This window comes from Cavia porcellus, unplaced genomic scaffold (assembly GCF_034190915.1).
Source record: "Cavia porcellus strain 051 isolate PalLab524CR breed Dunkin Hartley unplaced genomic scaffold, mCavPor4.1 scaffold_8, whole genome shotgun sequence".
NCBI classification, from domain to species: domain Eukaryota; kingdom Metazoa; phylum Chordata; class Mammalia; order Rodentia; family Caviidae; genus Cavia; species Cavia porcellus.
The window spans coordinates 84,041,042-84,065,422 of NW_026947491.1; the positions used below are offsets into that span (position 1 = coordinate 84,041,042).

Consider the following 24,381-nt stretch of genomic DNA (forward strand, 5'->3'; position numbering starts at 1 on the left):
GATGGATGAATGGATGGACTCATGGATGGGTGGATGGACGGACTCATGGATGGGTGGATGGGTGGATGGATGAATGGGTGGATACATGTATGTGTGGACAGATGGATGAATAGATGGATGCATGGATGGATGGGCAGATGCATGGATGGACTTGTGGATGGGTGTATGAATGAATGGATGACTCATGGATGGGTGAGTGGAAGAATGGATGGATGAATAGATGCATGGGAAGATGGATGATGCATGGATAGATGGGTGGATGCATGGATGGTCTCATGGATGGGTGAATGGATGGATGGATGGAGAAACTTCAGAAAGGATAAATTACTATCTAGGGACACAATTCAGAAGTAGTAGAACTTGAACTCGCATAATTCTTATTCTAAATACCTTGTTCTTTCCACCCTTCCAAGCTAGCATCAGCAGTTTGTATTTGAGAGTTAAAACAATGCTAGGCCATGTTTATAAAATTACACTCTCTGGGAGAGAACGTCCTGTTGTGCATTGCTTTGGTTTCAGCATACATCAAGTACTCTGCTTACTTCTTACATTTTAAGTATCCTGAATCTGCAACCTATCTATGGACAGAGAAGGGGAGACTCAGGAACTTTCCTTTACAAGCTGTTAATGCCCTGAGGATGTGAATTTAGAGAAGCCCAAATACATGGCAAAAGGAAGTGTGGGTAGCTAATTATTGCTGTCCAATGTAGAACCAATGCCCAGTGTTTACGAGGGACAAATCTAGGCTCAGTTGAAGAACTCTGTAATCATTAGGCCTACTTAGCAATGTACCATCATTGTCTGATGAGATATTGATCAAAAATATTCAAACATTGATCCATGTATTTATTTATTCATTCAATAAACGTTTACTGACAACCTACCATGTGCCAAATACTGAAGTGGATGCTGCATTTAAAGTGTAGAGTAAGATAAACTATTGCAGGGCTTAGAGAGTACAGGGAGACAGACAATAAATAACATTTAAAAAGCAGTTATTATAAGTTCTTTGAAGGAAGTAAATGAAGTGCTGATTCAGAACAATCACTGGGGTAGAGAAGGGGAGAACTAGGCTAGTGTGTATCTGAGTAGGTAAAAATTAACTTGAAAAATTGAAAAGAACCAGCCCATGAGGGAGTAAAAGGGATGAGGGCTAGAAGAGGTAGCATGTGCAAAGGCCCTGTGACAGAAAGTTATAATATGTTAAAGAGACATATTTCTGAAAGACAACCACAGTGGGAGGCCAGGGATTTAGCTCAGTGGTGTAAATTCTCTCCTGGCAAGTGTGAGGTCGTGAGTTCAATCCCTAGTACAAAAAAAAAAAAAAAAAAACAAAAACGAAGTAGCCAAGGACCAGCTCAGGTAGTGCCTGGGAAGACATGGATTTAATGTGAAACATGGCAGGAGGGAAATGAAGAATTTTAGGTAAGGGAGTAACATGACTCGTTTATATTTTAAAAGATCACCCTGACTACCGAATGGAAAGTAGATGGTGGTTAGAGGGGAAGCCAGGACTGTCCTGGAGTGCGGACCTGGAGGAGGCAGGAGTCAAAGCCCATTGTGATTGGAGGACTTCAGCTGGCGGTAAATTCAGCCGAGATTTTGCATGGATTGGATGGGCAGCGTGATGGGAAGAGAGGCGTCACGGGTGGTTGGCGGTGCAGGAGGAGGCGCAGGAGCGGGCTGGGAGCAGGAGAGTGGGTACAACTGTTTTTCAGCAACTCAGAAGCCACGTCATGGGCTGCAGCGATTCTCAACAGGGCGTGGTGACCTGGGCACTCGGGAGGGTGGGGCGGGCTCTGTGTAGTCAGGGTGCGGGGCGAGGGGGTGTGCACTACTGGGGTTTTGTGGGTGTCAGGGGTCAAGGATGCCCCTAGGCCCCCTGGACATCAGTAGCTTCCTTGTGGACTGACACTGGAAGACTAAGTCTCAATTCCAAGAATCTAAGATAGTGATGCAGTTTTAATGCCACCCGCCATGCTTGTCTCTTTGGGGAATTATTTGAGCCAAGTTGTCTTTTCGTTTTGTTTGGGTTGGTTTGGTTTGCTTTTGGTACTGGGGGTTGAACTGATGGCTTGCACTGAGCTACATCCCCAACCCCCCTACCCACACTTATTAAATAATTCTGATAAACACCTGGCTAAGCCACTGAGTTTCCCAGACTGCCTTGCGCTTGCCATCCTGCTGCCTCCGCCTCCCCGGGTGCTGGTACCACCCCTGCTCCACCGCAGCCGGCTAAGATGTCTTTTCAGGCCAAGTGGCCATGGAGAGGGGATGGCGATTTCGATGTAGGGGTGGGCACTGGGCAGGAAGGTGAGGTAAAGTGCTGGGAGGGTGCGGGGGGCTGGGGGGTGCAGGACCTGGTCCTTGGAGGGTGGAAGGGGGAGCAGGCAGAGGGGCATGAAGTGCACGCGTGCTTTGCCTGTTTCCTGGGTCGGTGCTGCCCGGGCAGGCGCTGCCCAGCTGTGTCCCTAACCCCCGAGCCTCCTGCACACACGGAATCCCGCATGGCAGGTCGCCCCGCGGGTGGCCAGGGCTGCCACAGACTCAGTGGGAACAGCAGAGCCTGAATGGCTGGTAAACAAACCACCGTCCAAGCTGGCTGCATGACCTTCTTTCCACCTGCCTCGCTGGGCGAGGGTGACGGCCTCCATGTCCTCGTGCACACAGGCCCTTTCAAGTCTCAGGGCAGGGCACGGGGTTGGCTGTGTGCGGGTCACAGCTGTGGTCACTGAAGTTCATCTGGGGACTTGTGCAAACCCAGCGGCTTAGCAGGGCCGGGACTTGGGTGCAGGGCTCCTTCCAAGCCTTCGCACCTGTAAGCAGCCCTGACTGAGCATCAGAGAGCCAGCGATGGGGAAACTGCTTCCAAACAAGTGCCTCCCACGGGCAGAGTGCAAAATTAATTGCCCCAAATAGGTTTTTATCAATGAGTGAGAAATTAATAAACAGTTGGTATCTGCCCTTGCCTTGTAAAGAAAACCCAACACATGTAGCCAACATACTCAAACGTGCCTGTAATTCTAGCACTCTGGGAGGCTGAGGCAGAAGGATTCCAAGTTTGAGCTCTGCCTGGGTGTCTTTGCAGCTTAGCAAGACCGTGTTTCAAAAATAATGATAGAAAAACAAGCAAACCTCAGCATCCCAGCATGGAAGAGTCCTTTTAGCAGTATGCGGGTAAAGGGCTCGACTCCCTCTAGCCCCACGACACTTGGAGGGCCTGCTTTTGTGTGTATCTTCTCTGTACAGTCAAAAGCTATAGATGCTGCAGCTGCCCAGCTTGAGCTTCCAGGAGTCCGTCATCTGTCACATGGTTGGCCAATGTTCAGTGCTGCTCACCAGCAGAGTACATGGCTGTGGCCTTCACACTGAGCTGTGTCCCCAGTGCTTTATATGTTTATTTTGAAACAGTCTTACAAAGCTACAAAAATGTCCAAGTGGATCTCAAACTTGGGATCCTCCTGCCTCAGCCACCTTGAGTACTCTTGGGGGTGTGCAGGGGACAATGTGCAACATCCATAGAGGAGGGTTTGCTGTCAACAAAAAGTTGTGTCAAGCAGCTGCCAAGTCAGTCTGTTCCTCTCAGGACAAGCGCACTCTCCACACACACACACACACGCATGCACTCCTATGCACCCACGCACGCCCATGGGCACACGCTCTGTTGCTGTGTTGAGCCCAAGGCTCTCTCTCTTTCAACCTAAACATCTTTGGATATGAGAGTGCTTTTTCCTCCGAGAAAAGTTTCTTCTTCAATCGGTCAAAGTGTAGGCGTGAGACCTGGCAGGAAGGAGAAGCAGCACGACAGCTCCCTCAGAGGGAACCAAGGAAGCCCAAAGGAGAGACAGGGTTTAGAGCTAACTCAAGATTGGATTTTGTCATGAAAGGCAGAACTGGCAAAAGCATCATTACAAGGCATTAACCTTGTTACACACAGACGAACAAGCAGAGGCTGGGATTCAGAAATAAATTACACATAATAAACTAGACAGAATAGGCTGAGAGCAACATTAACGATTATGCCCTAAGGGGAGAGAAGGGCAAGACAGAAAATAGGCCGGAAAAAATAAAGAGTGTGAATAATCTCTGGACACAGGGGGCCGACTCGGGATTCCTCCCCCTTCTCTCCGCTGGGCTCCCTAGGTATTAACTTCACTTTTGTGAGGAGCTTTCTTGGGAGCCTGGCTTTCTTTTGTTTTCATTTGCTGAAATGGGTATAAGAGAGCCATTCAGAAAGCTCCTTTTCCCACTCACAGGGACCTGTCCATTTCTGTGTGTTTCCAGCACAAAAGAATCCATTTCCATTCAGCCACTGCAGCCCCTAGAGTTTTCATGAGGTCCAGGCTCCTCTTGCCTATTTTCTTCCAGGCTCGCTCATAATTGGCTACAAAATCCTGACCACAGCTCAGTCCTTGAGCCTGGTGTAGGGCAGTGTGTTAGGATTCTCATTTCTTAAACAGTGACTCACTTTTGGTTCCAAGTATCAGAAAATCCAATCAATGGTGGCAGAAACCATGACATCTATTGATAAAAAATAAAATTTAAAGGTTGGGGGCCTGCCATTCGGCGATGCCCTCAAGAACGAAGGGTCTCTTATCTCCTTCCTGCACCATCTTAGCATGTTGATTTTCACCCTCCATCTTGAATTCCATGGAAGCAAAATGGCCGCCACCAGCCTGCCCATGATGGCTTCACACTGTCCAAAAGAGGACGTGAAGGAATGGGGAAATGGGCTTTCCCTCAAGAGCCTTCTCTCATCAAGGAGACAATTATTCCCAGAAACCCCTCTAGTGGACATCTTACATCTAACTGGCCACAACTGGAACACATGGCTCCCCTTAGCTCTATGCGGTAGGAAGGCAAGTACTGGATCTGACAATGGGAAGTGGACTTGCCATTTGGCGTGGTCAGTCCTGGTTCCCACTAGGCTTATGTTTATTGCTACCTGAACAAAATTAGAGTTCTTTTTTTGCAAACAAGATGGGAGTAACTGCCATGGAGTGGCAGCAACCATTTGTGTGTGTGTGTGTGTGTGTGAGAGAGAGAGAGAGAGAGAGAGAGAGAGAGAGAGAGAGAGTGTGTGTGTGTGTGTGTGTGTGTGTGTGTGTGTGTGTGTGTGTTTTAAGAGCAGAAATATTTATTGAGAGAGAGAAAGCTTCTGTCTGAGAGAGAGACAGAAGAGGTCCTGAGTGGGTTACCAAACAACCATTTGTATTTTTAAATGAGGTAATGATAGCAGGCATAAATCATGGGTTACTGTCCCAAGCTTTACTGAGAGGTTTGCATGCTTATTCAGTCCGCACAACAGACCCAAGCATCGCTTCTATTGCACAGAGGGGGAAACGGAGTGACAGAGAGGTTAACTCATGTGTACAAAATGACTTAGCTAGAAATGACAAAACCAGACTTCAGATCCAGGCACTCTGGTTCACCTTCCTCTATGGCCTCTGTTAGGTAAATGATAAAATACGTTCCATGTAGCACATGGGATACTGATTAGCTGGTATTATTTTGATTATTACCATTATCACTTATGATGTCTTCTTCACAGCTTCCCCTCCAGTCAGGAGCTGAGAAAGCCTTATCAGATGGTTGAGAAAGCCATCTCCTGACTGGGTTAAGGAGACTGTACAGTCCACCCAAGCAGCAAGTGCCAAGCTCAAATGTAAATGAGACCCAGACAGTTCATTGTAGACCGTCAGTCCCTCAAATTGGAGAACACTGATTTAATGGCTGTATTGCTTACCTACCCATTGGTCTAGGGCTTCCTTTGGAAAACTCCACTTGGTGAGGAACATTCAAGAAGTCAAGGAAAGATACTAGACTGGGTGACTTGGTAATTTGGAACCAGTTTTCTCCTTGTCCCCTTTCAGCTTCTGAGCTGCCTCTGTGATTTGGAGCCAGTCTTTCGCAAATAGGATCTCTCATTCCGCCTCAGCAAAGGCTACACGACACCACTGTGCTTGGATCTCTAGACCAGGCCTGGTTATTAAGCACTGACTGTGTACCAACCCGGGAGTGGACGGTCCCATTCGGTCCTTGTATGGTCCACAGACCACAGCCTTTACTCTTTCCATGTTGCAAGATGACAGAGAACGGAGTCGCCCGGCCAAAGACAGTGATATTAGGACATTCAGGAAGCCCAGACAGAGGTTATGCCCAATCCCCTGAGTCAGCCTCTTTGTGATACTCAAATATTTAATAAAAAAAAAAAATTAGGCATGGTCAGCCAGACTGACGTTTGAGCAATTCTGGTTTCATTTTAAAGCAAGATATGTGATGTGGTTTTCTTGGTTTTTTTTTTTTTATTTAAAGGTCATTTGATTTTTCTTCTGCTGGTGCTAGTCATGAGACTTCCTTATCTAAACAGTGATCTATTGTTCCAATCCTTAGACCCACAGAGATTTTTTTCCCTTAAGCTTCCATTTTAACAGGACAGCTCCTCATTTCCCCTGACTTAAAAAAATTATATATTAACAGGACAAAAAAAAAATCTCTAATGGGCTTTCCAAAAATCTTCTTACACCAAGTTCGCTATAGAATATTTTATGCAGATGAGTCACTCTCTCTTAGGTTAGGACATCTTTGCTTTGAAAAGTAATCAGGGCATTGGAGGACTCCATGCTGGCTTATCTTTCCCCTCACAGTGCAACGTCAACAAAGAAATATCGACAGGGCTTTAAAGGCTTCAGAAATCAATTTAGTCCATGGATCCATTTAGTTTGGATGTTAATGAAACTTGGTGGGTTTTTAAAATAATGAATATTTAATAAGACATAAATTGAAAGACATAAACACTGTCAGCCATCACATCATGAAGTTAATAAGTCTTAGCCTCCTCCTCCTCCCCGCACCCTAAACAAGGCCGTTCCAGAAGTTGCTATGATGCTGCCTGCAATTGGCCGCTCACCCATTGGCTGAATGTAAATGTGCCTCTGAAAACCCTCCTCCAGTTGGGCAGCCAGCTCTGGCAGATAAAGTGTGCTATCACACTGTGTTCAGTAGCTCAGACAGCAATGGCTCTCTCTAGCTCCCTATCTTCCAGAGATTTGGGTAACAAACTCTGTTTCCTACGGTTGAAGGCAGGAAGCTGCATGAGGTACTTCATTCCTTTTAAACAAAAAGGAGAAAGACATTTTGGTTGACACTGTGTCTGCTCTGGGTTTCAAGAGGGGCTCTATTTACGATCAAGAGCAAGCATGTGATTACATGTGCTCAAAGCCTCAGACAATTAAAACGCTTTCGGGCTGGGAGTTAGGCTTTTTCGTTTCCTCTTTGCAAGCATCGGCTCAGGTCTACCCTTTCTGTGTGTTTCCTCTTTTGCTCTGTGGGCTGTGTCCTGCCACCGTCCTGGCTGTGTCTTTGCCCTCTGAATTCATTAACCCTGACTGTGGGCTTCAGTGAGCACTTTGCCTGTCGCTCATGGATCCCTCCTCTCTGACATCCCGCCCAACAGGATTGTCCTGGGCCCCTCTTGGGAAGTGTTTGTGTTTAACGTCACAGAAGCCCATGCCTCACTCAGATGATTTGCAGCAGGATCCTGCACACAGCCAAGTGGAAGATCGCCTCCCTCCCATCAGCTGTGGGTTCTCTTGGCTGCGTACAGGGACTCGGCTTCCTCTGTCAGCTGGGGGAGTGTTAAGTGGATGGCTCGCTCGCTTGCTGCTGGGAATCAATACATGTTAATACATCGTCAACAAATCGCTCTCCATGGGTTGGGCAAGCGTGGCCGTTTGACAGATAAAGGCCACGGAAAGTCGCTCCTGGGGATCTCGTCTAAGAAAAATGTATTTGGGTCCACAAATGCGACCCTTCCTGAAAAGGTCACGAGTGACATTTTGTCAGTGTAATGAGACATATTGCTGTTTAAAAAAATTGATCTTTTTTTGTATTTGTGCGTTTGTGTGCATGTTCAGAATGAAGGGGATCAACCTGAGAGAGTACGGCCAATCGCATCATCTACCTTGATCCATTCCGACCTGACATCCGTTTATGGCACCGTGATATTGAACAGGACTGTTTTATTCTTGGGGACTGGAGATGGCCAGTTGCTTAAGGTTGGTTTTCTGTGCCCTCTTCAAATGTCTGATTTTAATCGTGATCCATTTGTGCTTTTTAAATTTCTCTTAATGCTTTTAAATGATACACAAGGCCGTGCCTACCAGTTATTTTGTGAACTCCTTAAAGATCCCCAGAAATGGCCCGGAAGAAATTCTGGAAATCTGCACGTAACACAGCTCCTCACTTTTGCCCCCACCCCAACATGCGACGAATCTCATCCACCTTGCTCCCTGGGAATGTGCCAAGATACGTTCCTGTCCTTACTGAGAGGCTGCTGGGGAGGTAAATGGGGGTCCAGCCCCCACTCCATCCCTGACTCACCTGCCTGAGACATTTAACCTTTCAGTTCTCTGTCCTTTACGCTGGAAATGTACAAAGCACCTGATTTCTCACAACTTCAAAGTGATGAGAGATTATAGGGCTTGAAAAGAAGAAAAAACAGGTGTTCCTTCCCTCCAGCCCGCTTGCCACCCACAGAGGGGGTTTGTTTTCTGCCCTTTGTACCCACACGCACCGCAGAGAGGTTAGAGATCTAAAATGCTCTGAGGCTCCCCTTCACTTTTATCTCGTAGGACTATTTTTTCCCACCATATGGATATACCTTGGGCAAGTTGAGATTGTTATTCACTGGGTGGGGGCCGCTAGGGAGGAGGAAAGAATAAGAACGGAGATACCAGATGCCCCGGCTGAGATTATCTAGGGGTCATTTCCCCAGTGTCACCAGCCAGGATTTATCGAACACTTGTGTGGCCTCCAACAGCATTCATGGTAGAGAACCGATCTATGTGTCACCCTAGACCGGTGATGTTCCTTGGCCTCTCCACAGCCGGTCTGTTGACTCCTGAAGCTCAGACTCTTCAGTAGGTAGTGACAGATCTGTTTCTCCAACTGGTAACTAGCTTTGTGACTCTAGGTGAATTGCTTAACCTCACTGAGCCTCCATTGCCTCCTCTATAAAATCAAATTGCAGTAGACGATCCCAGAAAAACCCCTTCCTCTTCTGACAGTCTCTGATTCTGTCTTCGTACACAGACTCCGCCCTCCACCAGCTAACCCTGTTTACTTGGTATTCTCCAAGTGTGCGTTGAGTAGTTCTGTTTCCAAACATCCAATCGCCCCATACTCTCAGCCTGGAATGCTTGCTTTCTTTTCCTCTGCCCTGCCGAGTCCTGTGTATGTGTTTGTGTATTGGCTCAGCTCAAAGCCCACTCTGTGAAGTGATCTTACTCTCCCCTCATCTCTTGGAACATTCATGATCTGCCTCATTCTTTTGGCTCGCTACGGATGCCTTGCTTAGATACTGAACCTTTTCACCCACCTTTGCCTGCCCTTCCTAATGTGATTTTAAGCTTTCTGAGAAGGGGGCCGTAAGTTCCTACAGCCTGATACAGTGCGGAATGCTTAGTAGGCATTTGATGTAATCTGTTTCCTTTGGAGGAAACCCAGTAACATATGGGAGGGAGTTTGTTTGTATACACATTCTTTTAAAATATACATTGATCATCTTTCCTGTCGTGCTGGCTTTGTTTCCTGGGGAAAGGTAAACACTCATCAGTCATGCTATGGGCGTCTCTTGGTGATGTCTGCAGCCACCCTGAGCCGGTCAGGCTGATTGGACCCATTAGCCTGGTAGAAGAAGCTTCCACCCATCCTTCCTGGGCCTCTCCACCAATGCTCTCTTCAGATTTGGGGTATTTTTGACATGTGTTTTGACACGAACAGTTTCCCCCAAGCTGAACCAACCAAACTGTTACATGGCGGATTGGAGGTGAAGGAACAGAGGCTATAAATAGTGCCCCATGGGACAGCCTGGTCTCGCCTGTCCTGTGAGTTCACCCCAGCTATTGGTGCACAGCTGGCCAAGTTTCAGTCGTGTTGGGGACCAGAGAGTGAAACAGGGCTGCAGCCCCACCCATGCTGCCGAGGGGGCGGGTGCTGGATGAAGTCTCGGTGTCCCCTGCATCTGTGTGGGGTACCCCTCAGAAGCATGTCAGTGGCCTTGTTCTTAGGGTTTAAATAAGAAGAGTATGTTGGCTTTTTGTTTGTGACTACTAACATTTACTCAACTTCCTGTACGCCAAGCACTCTACTCCTACTAATTTAGCCCTCTCCACCTGCTGTGAGGCAGGCCATTTTACAGATGAGAAAATCCAGACCCACAGATGTTGGCAACTGGCCCAAAGTCGAGATCACGTTGGGGCAGAACAGGGACGTAAACCCCCAGCAAGCAACCTGAGACCTCATTGATGACCCCCACGTCACACACACTTTGCAACTTCTGCCCCAGGCCCTGCTTATACTCCTTAGGCTCAGGGAGCAAATGGGAGGCATGTGAGTAGGGGCCCCATTCTCTTGGGGAGCATCAGGGCTTCTAGAGGCTCAGGGAAGAATCAGAGGAAGGTAGACCAGTTGACTGGGGGAACAAACACTTCATGGCATCATAACTTCTTGGGAGTTAAACCACTCTTTCCTAGCTTCCCTTGAGATAGTCCCCTTATGCCAGAGGAGGTTGTGAGGGACAAATCAGCAGGCTTGACCCTCATCTCCCCAGGGCAGCCCTATAGTTCCTGAGACTCCCTCTTGTGACCTGGGCGCAGATTCTTGGATGCAGCTCTTGAAATTACCTGGCGACCTGAAGATCCGGGATTGTGCAGTTGACTTGGAAGCCACACATAATCCCCAAATCCCTTTATTCAAAAGCTTCCTGCCTCTCCCTTGCCAGACTTGTCACTAGAACTGTTAGAAAAGACGAACATTGATAGACACAAGCTTGGCTTCTAAGCCGCTGTGTGGAGGTACTAATGAGCGGCAAAAAACAAAACCCAGCCCAAGGCAGATGGGGGAGGAAGAGAAGAAAGAGAGCTTGGATCACCCCAGCCTGATTCATCAGGTTCCCAGTGATCAAGGGTCCTCAGCATTTTGACACACGCCAGGCACCGTACCATGTGCCCAGCTGGGTGAGAGACAGGAAGCAGTGTCTGGGAGCCTGTGGCTGTTATTTTTTACCACCACCAATAAAAATCCAACTTCTTAAATCTCTGCAAACCTCATGGATTTTTAATATAATTTGGTGCCATTTTAAACCTCACATTATTTAAATAATTCTTTTCCTGCTAGTGAAAGTGCTGTGTGCTCACGTAGAACGTTGCGGAGTAGCGGGGGATGAGAAAAAGGCAAAGGAAAAATTATCCTTAATTGCGTCATGTAAAGGCAACCGCTGTCAGCATTTTGGATTCTTTTTTTGCGTACTTGAGGTCAGACTCTATCCAATTTTGCACCCTTCTTTTCTTCAGTTAATGAGGCAAGAGGGTTCTGTTAAAATGCTACTTGCAAACCCTTTGTAAACAGTATTTTTAAATAGCTGTATCATGTTCTATTATGTGGAAACATCATTTTGAACTTGAGCTGAGATATTGGCTCAATCTGCAAGTGCCTTTTAAGATGCACTTTTCCCCAGGAAGACAGCTCTCCTCCAAAGGTAAGACGTTAGTGAAGATCTGTGGGCTTCATGGTATGCTGATACCTTTACTGCCTGCCCCTCTATCTTTATTCCTAAGTCCTTTTGTAAGAGTTTTAGGGAAGTTGAAGGGATTTCAAGCTTAAAGTGTCCTGGCCTCTAATTTTATACACAGGTGGCACTCAGGCTCATGAGATGTTATGTCTGTCAGTCTCCCACCAGCCTGGCTATTTCCCTATTTTACTTCCTTTCTAGAGATGGTCACATAGAATAATTTTCTCAGTTGTCAGCATCTCCACTGAGATCAGCTGAAGAGTACTGAGTTCTGCTTGTGTGAATCCATGCTACCCATGTTGCACAGAGTTTGCCTTCTAGAATCAACATGTACCTTTCTTGGGGTTGTGGCATAGCCTTTCATGTGGTTTGGATTGACTTTGTGTTGAGTGTGACATGCAGAATATTGTCCTTATCTCAAGGGCAGCGAGGAGTATTTTGAGGTTTTCTAGGTAGTAAAATAAGTAATAAGGAACGAGGCATTAAATTGAAATTTGGAACTTTATGTGTGCCCGTTAACCTTTCTTGTAAGCATAAAAGGTAAGAGGTGGTGGTGAGGCACGGTAATAGCTCAGACTTCTGAGCTCTGTGCGCCAGGCATGGAGCCAGGGTCTGCGTGGGTTAACCTGCTTGATCCTTAGAGACAGTACCATGACCAGTGAAAAAACCCGAGGCTTAGGGAGAGTTGCTCATTTGCTCCAGGTGATTTGAACTGAAGGCCTCCGTGCCTACAGCCCAGGCTTTTATCCCCCAACACAACTGCATTAACAGTTAAGGTGTAGTCTAAAAGGGCTTGGAGGAGTTCCTGGACCCAGTTTTAAATTTTCTTTATCTGGTATCATGGTATCTGAGCTGACTCTAAGATGTAAGTATTGAGGTTTCCTGAGAAAGGCCCTGGCTTCCGTGGTTCTTGTTAGTTTCTGTCTGGTGACAGCCTTCTAAGTCCTCTTCCCTGGGCTGTGTGTGGCTCGTGGGAGCCTCCGTGTCCCCTGTAGGGCCCCAGCTTATCCCCAGTGGGCTCCTGTGGAGGAAAGGTAGGAATTCTGTCTCTTCTCAGGCTGATTTGCCTTTTGAATGCCCCAGCTAGTGTTTCCCCAGTGAGTAAGGCTCAGGGCTCAGGCTTTGCCAGGGCCAGTCCCTGTGCCCAGCAAAAGGGAGCTCTGCACATGCTCTGAGGCAGGACCGGCTACCTAAGTGACCCTCAGAATTCTACTTTTCCAAATAGATTTCATTTGCCCAAACCATGGAGGAAATTAAGCCAGTTCCAGAATGTTCTTCCTCAATTCAACCCAAAGCCCAGCTACCAAACGCCAGAGGAGTCTTCCTTGACTCGTTATTAAAGTTTTCAGTTGAACACAAGAGAAAATATAAAAATATAACAGCAATCTCTGTACTCCCGCAGACTATAAAAATAAGAAAGGGGAAAAAAGGGCTTTAGGGGACCCAGGACAGGACCTGGAGCTGAGATGTGGAGGAGGGGGCGACGGAGAGGAGGAGGAGGTGGATAAAGTCAAAACATCCGCAAGTATCAGAACTTGGAAATGGCGCCATGGCTGGCTGTCCAGAAGGTCATGAGAGGAGCTTGTTTCATGGTCACACCCCACTCCTTCATTCCAGTTTGACAGTTTACAGGGGTCCCCCAGTTTGGAATGGTTACATCTTTGTGATCCATGAGTCTAGAACTTGTGTATCAGACTCTCTGCTTCTCTAATACTTAGTTTAAAAAAAAAAGTAGATTGCAAATGAAAGAGAAATTTGCCCCAATTTTTATATATCATCTTTATTACTCCTAACTAGTAAGGCACATTAAATGCTATTAGATAATTCACTTTTTCCTCTGTATATGCATGTATGTGTGTGTGTGTGCGTGTCTGCGTGTGTGTGTGTGTGTGTGTGTGTGTGTGTGTGTATAATTTACATCTTCTTCCCTGAATTTTTCTGTTTATGGAAAAAAATAATGCATGAGAGAATTGGCTTATTTGCTGTTCAACTGGTTAGTGCCACAGAATGAGGCATAGGAAAATAAATTTGGCTTAAAATGATTTAGCTTTTTAAACACTCCTGGCGTTTGCATCTAATTGTAATCATAAAAAAGAAAGACATAGCCTTTGGTTTAATTTGTCTCCCCTTTCTCTTCCTCACTGTTCCCCTCTCATGGGTGGCGTGGAGCTGTCTGCGCCTGCCCGCACGGGCGTGGAATTCATTCAGTTAATTTCCATAACAGACTTGGGGGGTTTTTGTATGCAACAGAAATCCCAGGGCTAGTTAATAGCCTACCATGAGGCTTCAGGAAGATGTCAACAGAAACAATATGTTGACACGAACTGAAATTCTCCATCGGGGAAAATTTGTTTTCTGCACAGGCTTCAGCTGGAAGAAATGTGAAAAGCCTTATAAAATCTTGAAGGCTCATAGAGTAGCTTTTCATTAAATGAATGTCTGTTGGGTACCTTTTTTTGTGCCATGCACTGTTCTGGGTACTGAGGGCACAGAGGTGAGCAAAACAGACAAGGCCACCACCCAGTCTCCCAGGGGTGGGGAAGACAGGTGACTGGGAGTTTAATTATCCTGTAATAAAGCCTTTTCAGACAGCGATGTGTGCTAAGAACATGGCCTGACAAGGAGAGGGGCGCAGGAGAGGGGTGATCAGGGAAAACTTCTCAGAGGAGGTGACATTTGGAGAATGAAGGACCATATAAGAACGTTCACGGAGGAGGCTCAGAGTGACATCAGATTAGATCTATATTAAGGTCGATGCTGGAAGCAATAAATAAAAATCCACATCATGCCCAAGGAGTGTGTGAATTGGACGAAGTTTCTCTTATGCAAAATTCAACCCATTTTGGGTTCTGTGACTCATGGTTCCTTCCTGCACTGCCTCACTGATCACATTCTTTTTTTCAAGGCCAGCCAGCTAAACACTTGCCTTGCTCCAGCCTTGCTGGCTTTCTTCTCTGTGTGCTTGTGCTCAAGGATTCTGCAGTTAGGACAGCCAAGAGTTGCACTCGTGCCCTGGGCTGGGCTGGGCTGGCGCTGGGTGAGAGATGATGTTAATAGAAACGTGTCCTGTAGTCCTGTCGGAGAGATGAGACTTGGGGACCACAGAGGCACCCCCACCCCAGCCCTTGGGATAGCACATTTGGAACCTTTAGGATGAAAAGGAAAACTTCCTCTTGTCCTCTGGTTATGCAGATTGTTCTTTGAATAACTTAGCAAAAACCAAAGCACATTGACCCATTCAGCCCAAAACATATTTAAATTTAAACTTTATGTCTCTATTGTTAAAGGTAATTACATTGAAATCATTCTAAACTCAAAAGAACCAAGAGTGTATGCAATGAAAATTACCCATTCTTCCATGATAGAAATTTCATGAGTGTTTTCCAGAGTTTATATATGTCTACAAGCAAAAAGAGGGAAATGTTCTCTATAACACACTAAACATGTGTTTATTACATATATATCTGTATAAATTATGCTTATATGTGTCTACATAATTAATCTAATGTGAAACATTAGGTGCTTTCCAATATTTTCATGGCTAAATAGTATTCCATTGTTTATACTATAATTTGGGTATTTAGATTGCCTCATTTTTTTGCTTATGACACAATATCCTGCAATAATTACATGTCATCTTGCATATGTATATGAGAGGCTGAAGGGTCCAAGTACACGTAATTTTGATACATAATGCCATATTGTCTTCAAAGGGATGTCCCTGCACCATAGATGAAACCTGCCAGTTTACACCCAGTGTCTACAATTAGTGGGACATGAATTCAGGCCATGCTAAGTAGCTTGTTCTGAAAACCAGTTAGTAAACTCTAACACACAATATCTACCTCTTGGTAACTTTTAAAAAATGCAAGAAAGAAAAACTTCCCTGCCCTAACTCAGAGTTTTAAAAGGCTCAAGCCTTATCTCTAAGGTATCAAGTAAGTAAATCAGTACTGCATCAAACTAGATCTTTCCAATCACCTGTGCTGCATCAAGCATGCTGCAAGAGTAAATAATGTGATCCCCCAGTAAAAACTGCAATGCAGCTTTTAATCACTGAAAATGCATGACAGGTGATGTTCTCTAACTTACGTCTTGATTTCATCCAATCATATTTCACTATATATCCCTAAAAATTATCATTTGCTTAAGTAACTGTAATCATAATGCCATTGTCACAACAGAATTATCAGTAATTCCCGAGGATTATCTACTATCCAGTCTATATAACTATGCTTCTGATTGACTCAAAAACACACTTAAAACTATTTTGTTCAAATTGGTGCCTGAACCCCATTTAGTGGTTCCATCTCTGCTGTCTATAGTAGTTTCACCTCCCTCTCTTTTATATCCTACCACTGACTTACTAAAAACTAAGTCCTTTGTCTTATAGACCGTTTTACAGTGTGAATTTGGCTTCCTGCTACCTCATGGTGTCATTTAGCCTGTTCCTCAACTCTTTCTGCTTCTTAATGCTAAGTGAGAAGTTGAAGTAAATTACTAAAGACTTAGTTAGATTCAGTTCAAGAATACGGCGTAGATAGTAACACCAAGTAATGCTTTTAGCATGATGAATTCCTGAAAAGGAGCCAAGGCAATAGCCCTTCTTCTCAGGAGACACACTTGGGAATATTTTAGTTAATGTTTTTAAAAACTGACTTCCTGTTTTTCTAAACAACCACATTCCAAAATGGGTGCACCTTGAGGCTGTAATGATAAGTGAAATAAATCAAACACGGAAGTTTAAATATCACAAACTCAAAGTATAAATAAAAAGCAAAATAAAAGGGAGATGACTGGAAACAGAGAGGTGGACAGACGGGAAGAGGATCCAGGGATAGAGCGGGAAGAGGGGGCAAGGGGGAAGGTTAAAAAGGCTGAGATGCAGTGTGTACTACCAAAAACATTTAAAATAATTTTTAAAAAACAAGCACTTTCCAAAACCAGATCAGCAGTTTGAATCCAAGATGAGTAACAGAGCTTGTAAATTACAGATAGTAAATCCTGGCAAGCCCACAGCCCCTGGACTTCCTCCACGGTTTTCTGAAAGATAGCATTGTCTCCAAGGACTTTCTGCACTGATAGGACTGTTCCATACAGGGCTCTCCAGGATGGCAGGTAGTCTGTGGCCAGCAACCTTCGATAGCTAGCTGATTTGACTGAGGAACTGAATTTTTAACTGGAGCAGCCACACATAGCTAGTGGCCACTGTATTGGATAGTGCACTATAAAGTCGTTTTCAAATGAGCCGCAGACCTTTCTCTGCTGCTTTGGGAACTAGCTGCTTCTGTTTAAAAAAGGGATTTTTTTTAAAGTCATATTTAATCTGTTTGGTTAGTGACATTGAGTTTTGCAGAGCTGCTACTAAATTTGATGAGCAGTTGGGGATTAGTTACACTGAATCTACCTAGGCTTGATTCCAGTGGGTGATGGAACAAAGTCACTGATCCTAGGACAAAGCCAAACTCAGGACCAGGAGCCAGCATGAAGGGGAGTACAGGGAGATAAACAGTGTCCCTGTGTGCCCATGAGAAAACAGCAAGTACCCACTTGCTATCAGGATATGTAGGGGTAGGCATATTATCAATCAGTAGGTGCATCGAAGTGTAGCTGTGTAAGGAAAGCATCTCAGGTGCCCATGTTTCTTTCAAGCTGTGTGTCCACAGGGGAAGAAACGTGGATGTGCTCAAACTGATAGAATCTTGACACCTTCACTTTTCAAAGATTTGTATTAAATGAAGGAATGAGTACAGAGATAATCAAGGCAGGGTCCCTACTCCAAAAGAGCTTGCGATCTGTTCATGGGTTACTGCCTGTTGAGTGCTGATTATGTATTAAGCTTCTTCCATCATTCTTAAGTGATTCTTACAGAGCTTTATTAGCCCTCTTTTAGAGATGAGGAAATCGAGGCCCAGGGGTTAAGTAAGCTCCTAGTTCAAGATAGCATAGATATCTAAAAGTGGAGCCAGGGTGCAAACCCAAACCCATGCCACCGTTCCATTTCTCCAGGATCATGATATTTAGACCCAAATTTAGATCCCACTTCCTTGCCAGGTCACTCCTCTGTCAAATGCCCTGCATCTGGCTGGCTTCCTGTCTCACTGCCCACACCTCTCTACCCTGTTCTTTTGGAGCCCCCCAGTCTCATCCATTTTAGGGCCTTGGCACTGGTAGGACCTCTTTCAAGAATGCATTTCATCCAGATATGTAAATGACTCACTATTTTTACCTCCCTCAAGTTTCTAAATATTTGTCACCTTCTCAATAAGGCCTACCCTGATCATGTGTTCTCCATCTCCTTACCCCACTTTATTTTGACCTGTATCACTTATCACCTAATGTATTTTATAATTTGCTCTTTTGTTAATTGGCTGCTACCACTCCCCTGCATCTACATATATACATGCACACATAAATGCTCATAAATGTAAGTTCCATGAGGACAGGATCTCTCCTTCTGTCCCGTTTTATTCATTGTCATTTCCCAAACATCTGGAACAGCACCTAGAACAGCAGGACAGTGCCTGTCCAGTAGATGTCTGATGGCTGATACCCAAGTGTCCCGTTTGAAAGCCACTGAATCCTGGTCACATCTGCTCATATTTTGTATGTAAACACATACCTACTTATCTGTACCTGTTCAGTTGTCTGGGTTACTTTAAGACGCATGACTATGTATAATCATATAGGAACCAGAGTAACTCATGCAAATATATGATCAGGAGCTACTGCCTTTAGATTCAAGGTCACACTCAGCACAATACTAAAGAAGCTGTCATTTGTGGCTTCTCACAGGACCACATGTGGTCAGAAATTGTGGACAACCAGCTTCCATATAAGAGAATACTAACCCAGCATTGAAGAGTGGCTTTTTGCTAGTGTTTGGTGACTTTTTGCTTGCAAACACAGATATATGTGCTTCTGATTGCCAGTTCTGTTGTGGACCAAGGTATGAGGATGACTAAGGAATGTGATGCCTTACCCAGGATGTGTTGCAAATAAGAAAGGATGTCATAAAGTGACACATTTTCCCACCATGCTATTCAAAATACTTAATAGAAAGGTACTTAATTAAATTGTATTTCTTTTTCTGCAAAAAAAAATGTAGGTTATTCTTGGTGAGAATTTGACTTCAAATTGTCCAGAGGTTATCTATGAAATTAAAGAAGAAACACCTGTTTTCTACAAACTTGTTCCTGACCCTAGGAAGAATAAGTACATCTATCTAACAGCTGGGAAAGAGGTAGGTGAAATACTAGTCATTGCTTCTGACTTACGAATAAAAATTATTTAATTAATGTCGTTATCTAGTTGCAAAGCTTTTACTTTGAACTACCGAGTTTTAACTCTGCTGCAGGCTTCAGGAAGCCCCACTAGTGGTTCACAGGCATGGAATTAAAGACTTTACTGCCTGTCAGTAAGTAAGCAAGAAATATTACCTATTTAGGCAATTTTATTATTGGCTATATTTCCAGGGCCGAGGTTTTCAGAGGAGAGTGTGCTTGCAAATGGGCGCATAATCAGCAAGGTAACTGAATTTGCACATTTACTGTGTGGGCATTGAACGGCTAGATGCATTTATGAATATACCCAATGGGACTGGCTTTGGAATCGGGGGTTAATATCAAGCCATGGTCTCATACATATTCATGAACCAGGGAATATATGGTATTCACCCTCATTGTCTTAATTTATCTGACTGTTTTAACATGGTTATTTGTTTGCTCTTTTTTGTGTACTGAAATCACAATAATACCTTTTAAATTTTTCTCCATCTTTGCAAAGTGCTTTCAGCAAGGGAAGGGGAAACGACACTGATTTTTATTGAGTGCCACCAACTGCATGCTACCCTTTCTTTGGTCTCTCTCTAGATGCACAGCATTGTATGTACACACACAAAGATGCTGAAGAAAACCAACGAAATGTGTTAATAATTAAATGAGATAAAGTTACCCTTGCTTTATAGATGAAGACTCTAAGACTTGGAGAGAGGATAAGTAATTAGCTCATAATATTCATAGAATGTATGCATTAGTCTTTGTGAGTGAAGGGGCCCAGACCTTGCACTGATCCTAAAGCCCACAGTAAATGAGATCAGATCCCAGATTTATGAAAATTAAAGAGAACATTCTGGCTCAATGCCTTTGACTTATGACCATTTGATTGCATAAAAGTCCAAGGAAGATAATTGAGACTTAGAAAATCCCATCATGGATATAGCAGCTGCTCTCAGCCCGCCCCATATTTCATGTTTTGCTTTGCATCGTTTTAAGAACAGCGGTGACAACGCACGATGGCCACATGCTCTTAGAGCCACGGAGCAGGTGTGCCAGCATGTGGTGATTGCCGGTGTTCTGAAACAGGCCGTATGCCTCTTTGCATGTTGCAAAGTCAATTAGGCCAAAGGGACCACATTGAGATGACCACATCTGAATCCCTCGCAGTTTTGCACATCAGTTGTTGGCTTGTTTCACCGTCCAATTGCTTTTTATTATGTGCCTTCCCAATGGATCTCATTTTTGGAAGATTTTTTTTTCTATTCAACAAACTATGTATATTAAGTAGCCATTCCCATTCCCAGGCTTTCTTTATCTGGGATGTCTCAAAACTGCCAGCCAGAGTACTGATTGTGCTACCACGCATAGCTGATAAAATTCCAACCCCCAAAGCAAAGACACTGAAAGTCTGGCTTAATCTGATTGTGTTTTTCCATTTAGTTGTTTTAAATATTGCAAAATAGCTCATAAATACGCATGCACAGTAACAGAGCCCAAAAATCCCCGGACCCTAGGCTGGAAACCACTGTGAAAGCCACCAGTGATTGACAGGTCCTCAATTTCTGGAAGGTAAAGAATTCTAGCTTGTAGTCACTCAAACCCTGAAGTCCTGGGAAGAGTTTTCAGTAGGGCATCAAAATTGTTCACCCATTATTTGGGATTACTGCTGGACAGCCTATTAGTTGACTCTTGTTGAACAAATATAACCCCTAGAGAGACAAAACCCAAGGAAGCTCTCTTTTCTATACTCTTGGGAAATAGTAACAGCCAAACTAAAAAGCCATAGGAAGTAATATAACATTGCATGCCCATTAAAATAATCATATGGAGTTATACGTATCGATGAGAATAGTCACTATAGTGTGTTACCAAACTAGAGAGCCAGTCCAAGGTGGTACTTATGTCATCTCTTTTGCATAGAGTTGTATTTGTGTTTTTCAATGCATCAAGACGTTGTTCTCAAAGAATGTTCTGGGGACTCATATTCCACGAATGTTGTAAGCAAAATTCGTTATTTACTGTGCCCCTTCGGGGGGCCCAACATATTCAAAAGCTCTCTCAAGTTGATGCTAAACAAACCTATTTGACTTTTTCAACCTAAGGTTTCACATTCGTCAGCTCATCGAACCCTTTCCTCACTAATAGTAATAGCTAATATTTGGGACACACATTATTTAGTATGTGTCAGACAATGTTTGTAAAACCTCCTGAAGTTGGTTGTACCACACCATTTTACAGATGAAGAAACAAGGTTAGAGAGAGTACGTGACACTTATTAAAATCCCTCAGAATTAGAAGGATGTTTTGTGAGCCAGAAGGAAATAAATATCCACATTCTGGTTAATTCTGGCTCAGGCTCGTGGTCTGCCGGCTGCATCTGTCAGAGGCATCAAGGGCTGAGAAATGGAAGGACACAGTTATCCTCCATGAAGTCAGCCTGGAGGGGAAGTGTTCTCCTCAGGACCTTCATTTTCCTCACAAGCTCTTGCGGAACCCTCCTCTCACCTTTCAAGGAGTCTGCTGTACCCTTGAGCACGCACAGCCTCCCAGAGTTCCTGGAGTCCCCTCACTACTTGCCTTGTGATTTTCCAAGGAGAACTCAGGTTCTCCTTGGCTTCCACTGTCCCACTCTGTGGGCTGCTGGGTCTTTACCCCTGGAGGGCCAAAGGAGGAGTCAGGAGGTGATTTCAACACTTTCCCTGCTTCTTTTGTTTTGATCTGCAATGGAAGCAAACAGGGCAGGAGCTGAGGCAGTGGTGCCTCCCTGCCATGGCCTCTTCCTCTCCACATCCACTGCCAGCTCCCGCTGAGCCCCATCCTGGGCAGAGCCATTTGTTATTCCCAAATGAATTCTCACTTCCAAAGTGCCACTGACTGTCCCTGTGGGAAAACCAGGTGACCTGATTCCAGATGACCCCTGTGGAAATGACTATTCACAGAGCCGAAAATCATCTTCAGGTCAGGCTCACCAAAGAGAACTCTTAACAATGCAGATTCCTAGGCCTCACCCCAGACTTGACAAGCATCTCAGCTACAGAGGAGTCTGGGAATACAGTCATCCCTCACAGTGTCCATGCTGTGTATATAGTTGTATTGTTTGGGGAATAATGAGGAGGAAAAATGTTCTGGACATGTACAGATATGACTTTTTTCGGATACTTTTGACCTGCCTAGCTTGCCGGGTGCAGAATGCTGTGCATAGGAAGGGCCAGTTTTCAAAAGCTCCCCGGGTGATTGTCACACAACCACTTCCTCTTCTAGAACTTGAGACCTGCCGCCCGAGCCATTGTGGAGACATTTAGAGTTCAAGTTGATAAATTTCCTCCTTGTGGCCCTTCATCAGATAAGGTGGTGTCATTTTCTCTGCTGTTGCTTATAATTCCATCTGAACCACTGTGGTCCTTATTTTTAGGTGAGGAGAATTCGTGTTGCGAACTGCAGTAAACACAAATCCTGCTTGGAGTGCTTAACAGCGGCAGACCCTCACTGTGGCTGGTGCCACTTGCAGCGAAGGTATTTCCTGAATTCTCCTAACTTATGTTTTTCGAGAAAGTGTCATGCACCAGAACACTTGTTGCCCTACTTTAAAGATCCGTCTTGGTGAAGGGGGAGGAGGGACTAGGGGAGATCTCTCTCAGGACTGCAATATTGTGAGGGAACCCTCATTCATCCCCCAGGGTGTTTCCAGCTGGGTCCGTGTTACCAAGTCACTTGGCCGGGGCCACTCAGGGCCACCCCATTGGGGGCCCGATGGGAGTGGGCATGGGACATCAAAGGGGAAAGGGTAGAGCAGGCAGATTTGCTTTTACTTTCTACAGAGTTCCCCAAGACTTGAGAGAAAGGCAAAAGGTTCTCCCTGGGAGAAGATAAAAGAATGGGGATGTTTGAAAATTTTCAAATGAATCCTCCTCGAGTCATGTATTCTGTTCGCTCCATGGAAGCCTTATTATTGATGGCATTGTCACCTTGTGCGCCGTACAGCCGTGGGCCTGATGTACCATCACGGTCTCTGGGCAGAATCTGCCCAGCCTGGTCTTGAATTACGATGTACAGGACCCATCTAGGCTCAGGGGCGACTTGTAGCGGCTTCCTCACCATGGCAGTTCTTAGCATCGTGGCTGGGACCAGCCTGCTTGGATTCGCTGTTGCCATGGCAACCCAGTACTCGGGTTCTTGCTATAGAAGCAAGGAGGAGAGAGCCTTAGCTTCAGCTCAGGCAGGCAAGAGAGGAAGGGAAAAAAACCCCACCAAACTGTGTCTGTCAGTTTGGTGCTCTCAGGTCTTAAAGGTGAAAAAGGGTAAGATAGAAGAGAAGGAATAGAGAAATGCTAAAGGCTGAGTGAGGGGGCAGTGGGGCCAAGAAAACAGGCCTGGGGAGGGATCCGGGCGGCTTATGCAGGAGGAAGCCAGGAGAAAAGGAAGGAGGGAGGTGCGGATTATAGAAGAAAGAGGTTCAGGAAACAAACTAGAAATATGGAGATGGGATTAATTAAGAGTTCGTGGAGGAAGTCACACGCTCAGCTTCCGCAAGACAAGCAACGGCCCTTCCCTTGTGCTTCACCTTTGTACCGGGCTGTTTCCCCACTGGCAGACAAAAGAGGGAAGCCCAGGAAAATTCTCATGAATAATTGTAATTGGGTAGGGATCTTTTTTTCTTGTCGCTTGCCCAAGACTCGAGTTTTAGAAATTGACTGATTACAGCCAGTATCTTATCACAGCACTGCCACCAAGCAGCCTTGCCATAATCTTTCTGATGGGTGTCGCTTCTCTGTGTCTATTTGGCCAGCCGCGTGCAGGAGTTCATTCGGTGAGGGGGGTTACGAGGGTGGTGATTAAATGACCACATACAGCTCGTCGCTACTGTGTCAGCAAGCTCAGATCTAGAGTTGATGGGAGACATCCAATCTGGTGATGGGAATTTGGGAGTTAGCTGTATTCAGATAATACTTACAGAAGCCTCGGGATCAGACCAGGGAGGGAATATGAATTGAGCAGTTCGAAAGCTGAGCATGGAGGTACTGCAGTGTTTAGGGGTCAGGGAGAAAAAGAAATAGGGAGGGGTCATCCAGAAGAGGAAGAGGGAAAAGCTGGGGGGTGGGGGGTGTCCTGCACGCCAGAGGAAAAGAGACAGGAGCCACCCACGGTGCCAGCTACTGCGGAGAGGTCAAAAGGACAGTTGACCCACTGGACTTAGCTCGTGATGACTGGTGACGGCCAGAGGTCAGTGCTGAAGCTGCAAAAGACCATGGAAAAAGAGGAAGCCACTGAGCAAGGGTAACTCCTTCTAGGAGCTTTATTGAGAAGAGCAGCAGAAAAAAAAAAAAAATGGAGCAGATGCTGAAGAAGAAAGTGGAGTTCAGAGAGTTTGAGTTTTGTGAGATCCACAAAATAATCTGCATTTCTGTGCTGTTGGCAGAATTCCAGTAGAGAGGGAGCAGATGATGTTGCAGGAGAGAGAAGAGGGAGCTGTGGAGTGTTATCTTTCAGCAGATGACCTAATGGGCCAGCCACAAATAGGAGCCCGGACAGCTC

At 45.2% G+C, this 24,381-nt stretch overlaps 1 protein-coding gene across 3 annotated transcripts in view; it reads left to right on the top strand.

Annotated features, from left to right (window-relative positions):
- The window catches only part of Plxnc1 (plexin C1), a 140,441-nt gene that overhangs the window by 11,867 nt on the left and 104,193 nt on the right, over nucleotides 1-24,381 (top strand). For all 3 annotated transcript variants that reach the window (XM_003476281.5, XM_063255304.1, XM_063255305.1), the window contains exons 2-4: nucleotides 7,917-8,057; nucleotides 18,681-18,815; nucleotides 22,262-22,362. In XM_003476281.5, coding sequence (XP_003476329.1) covers nucleotides 7,917-8,057; nucleotides 18,681-18,815; nucleotides 22,262-22,362 — 377 coding nt within the window. The remainder of the gene's footprint in view (nucleotides 1-7,916; nucleotides 8,058-18,680; nucleotides 18,816-22,261; nucleotides 22,363-24,381) is intronic.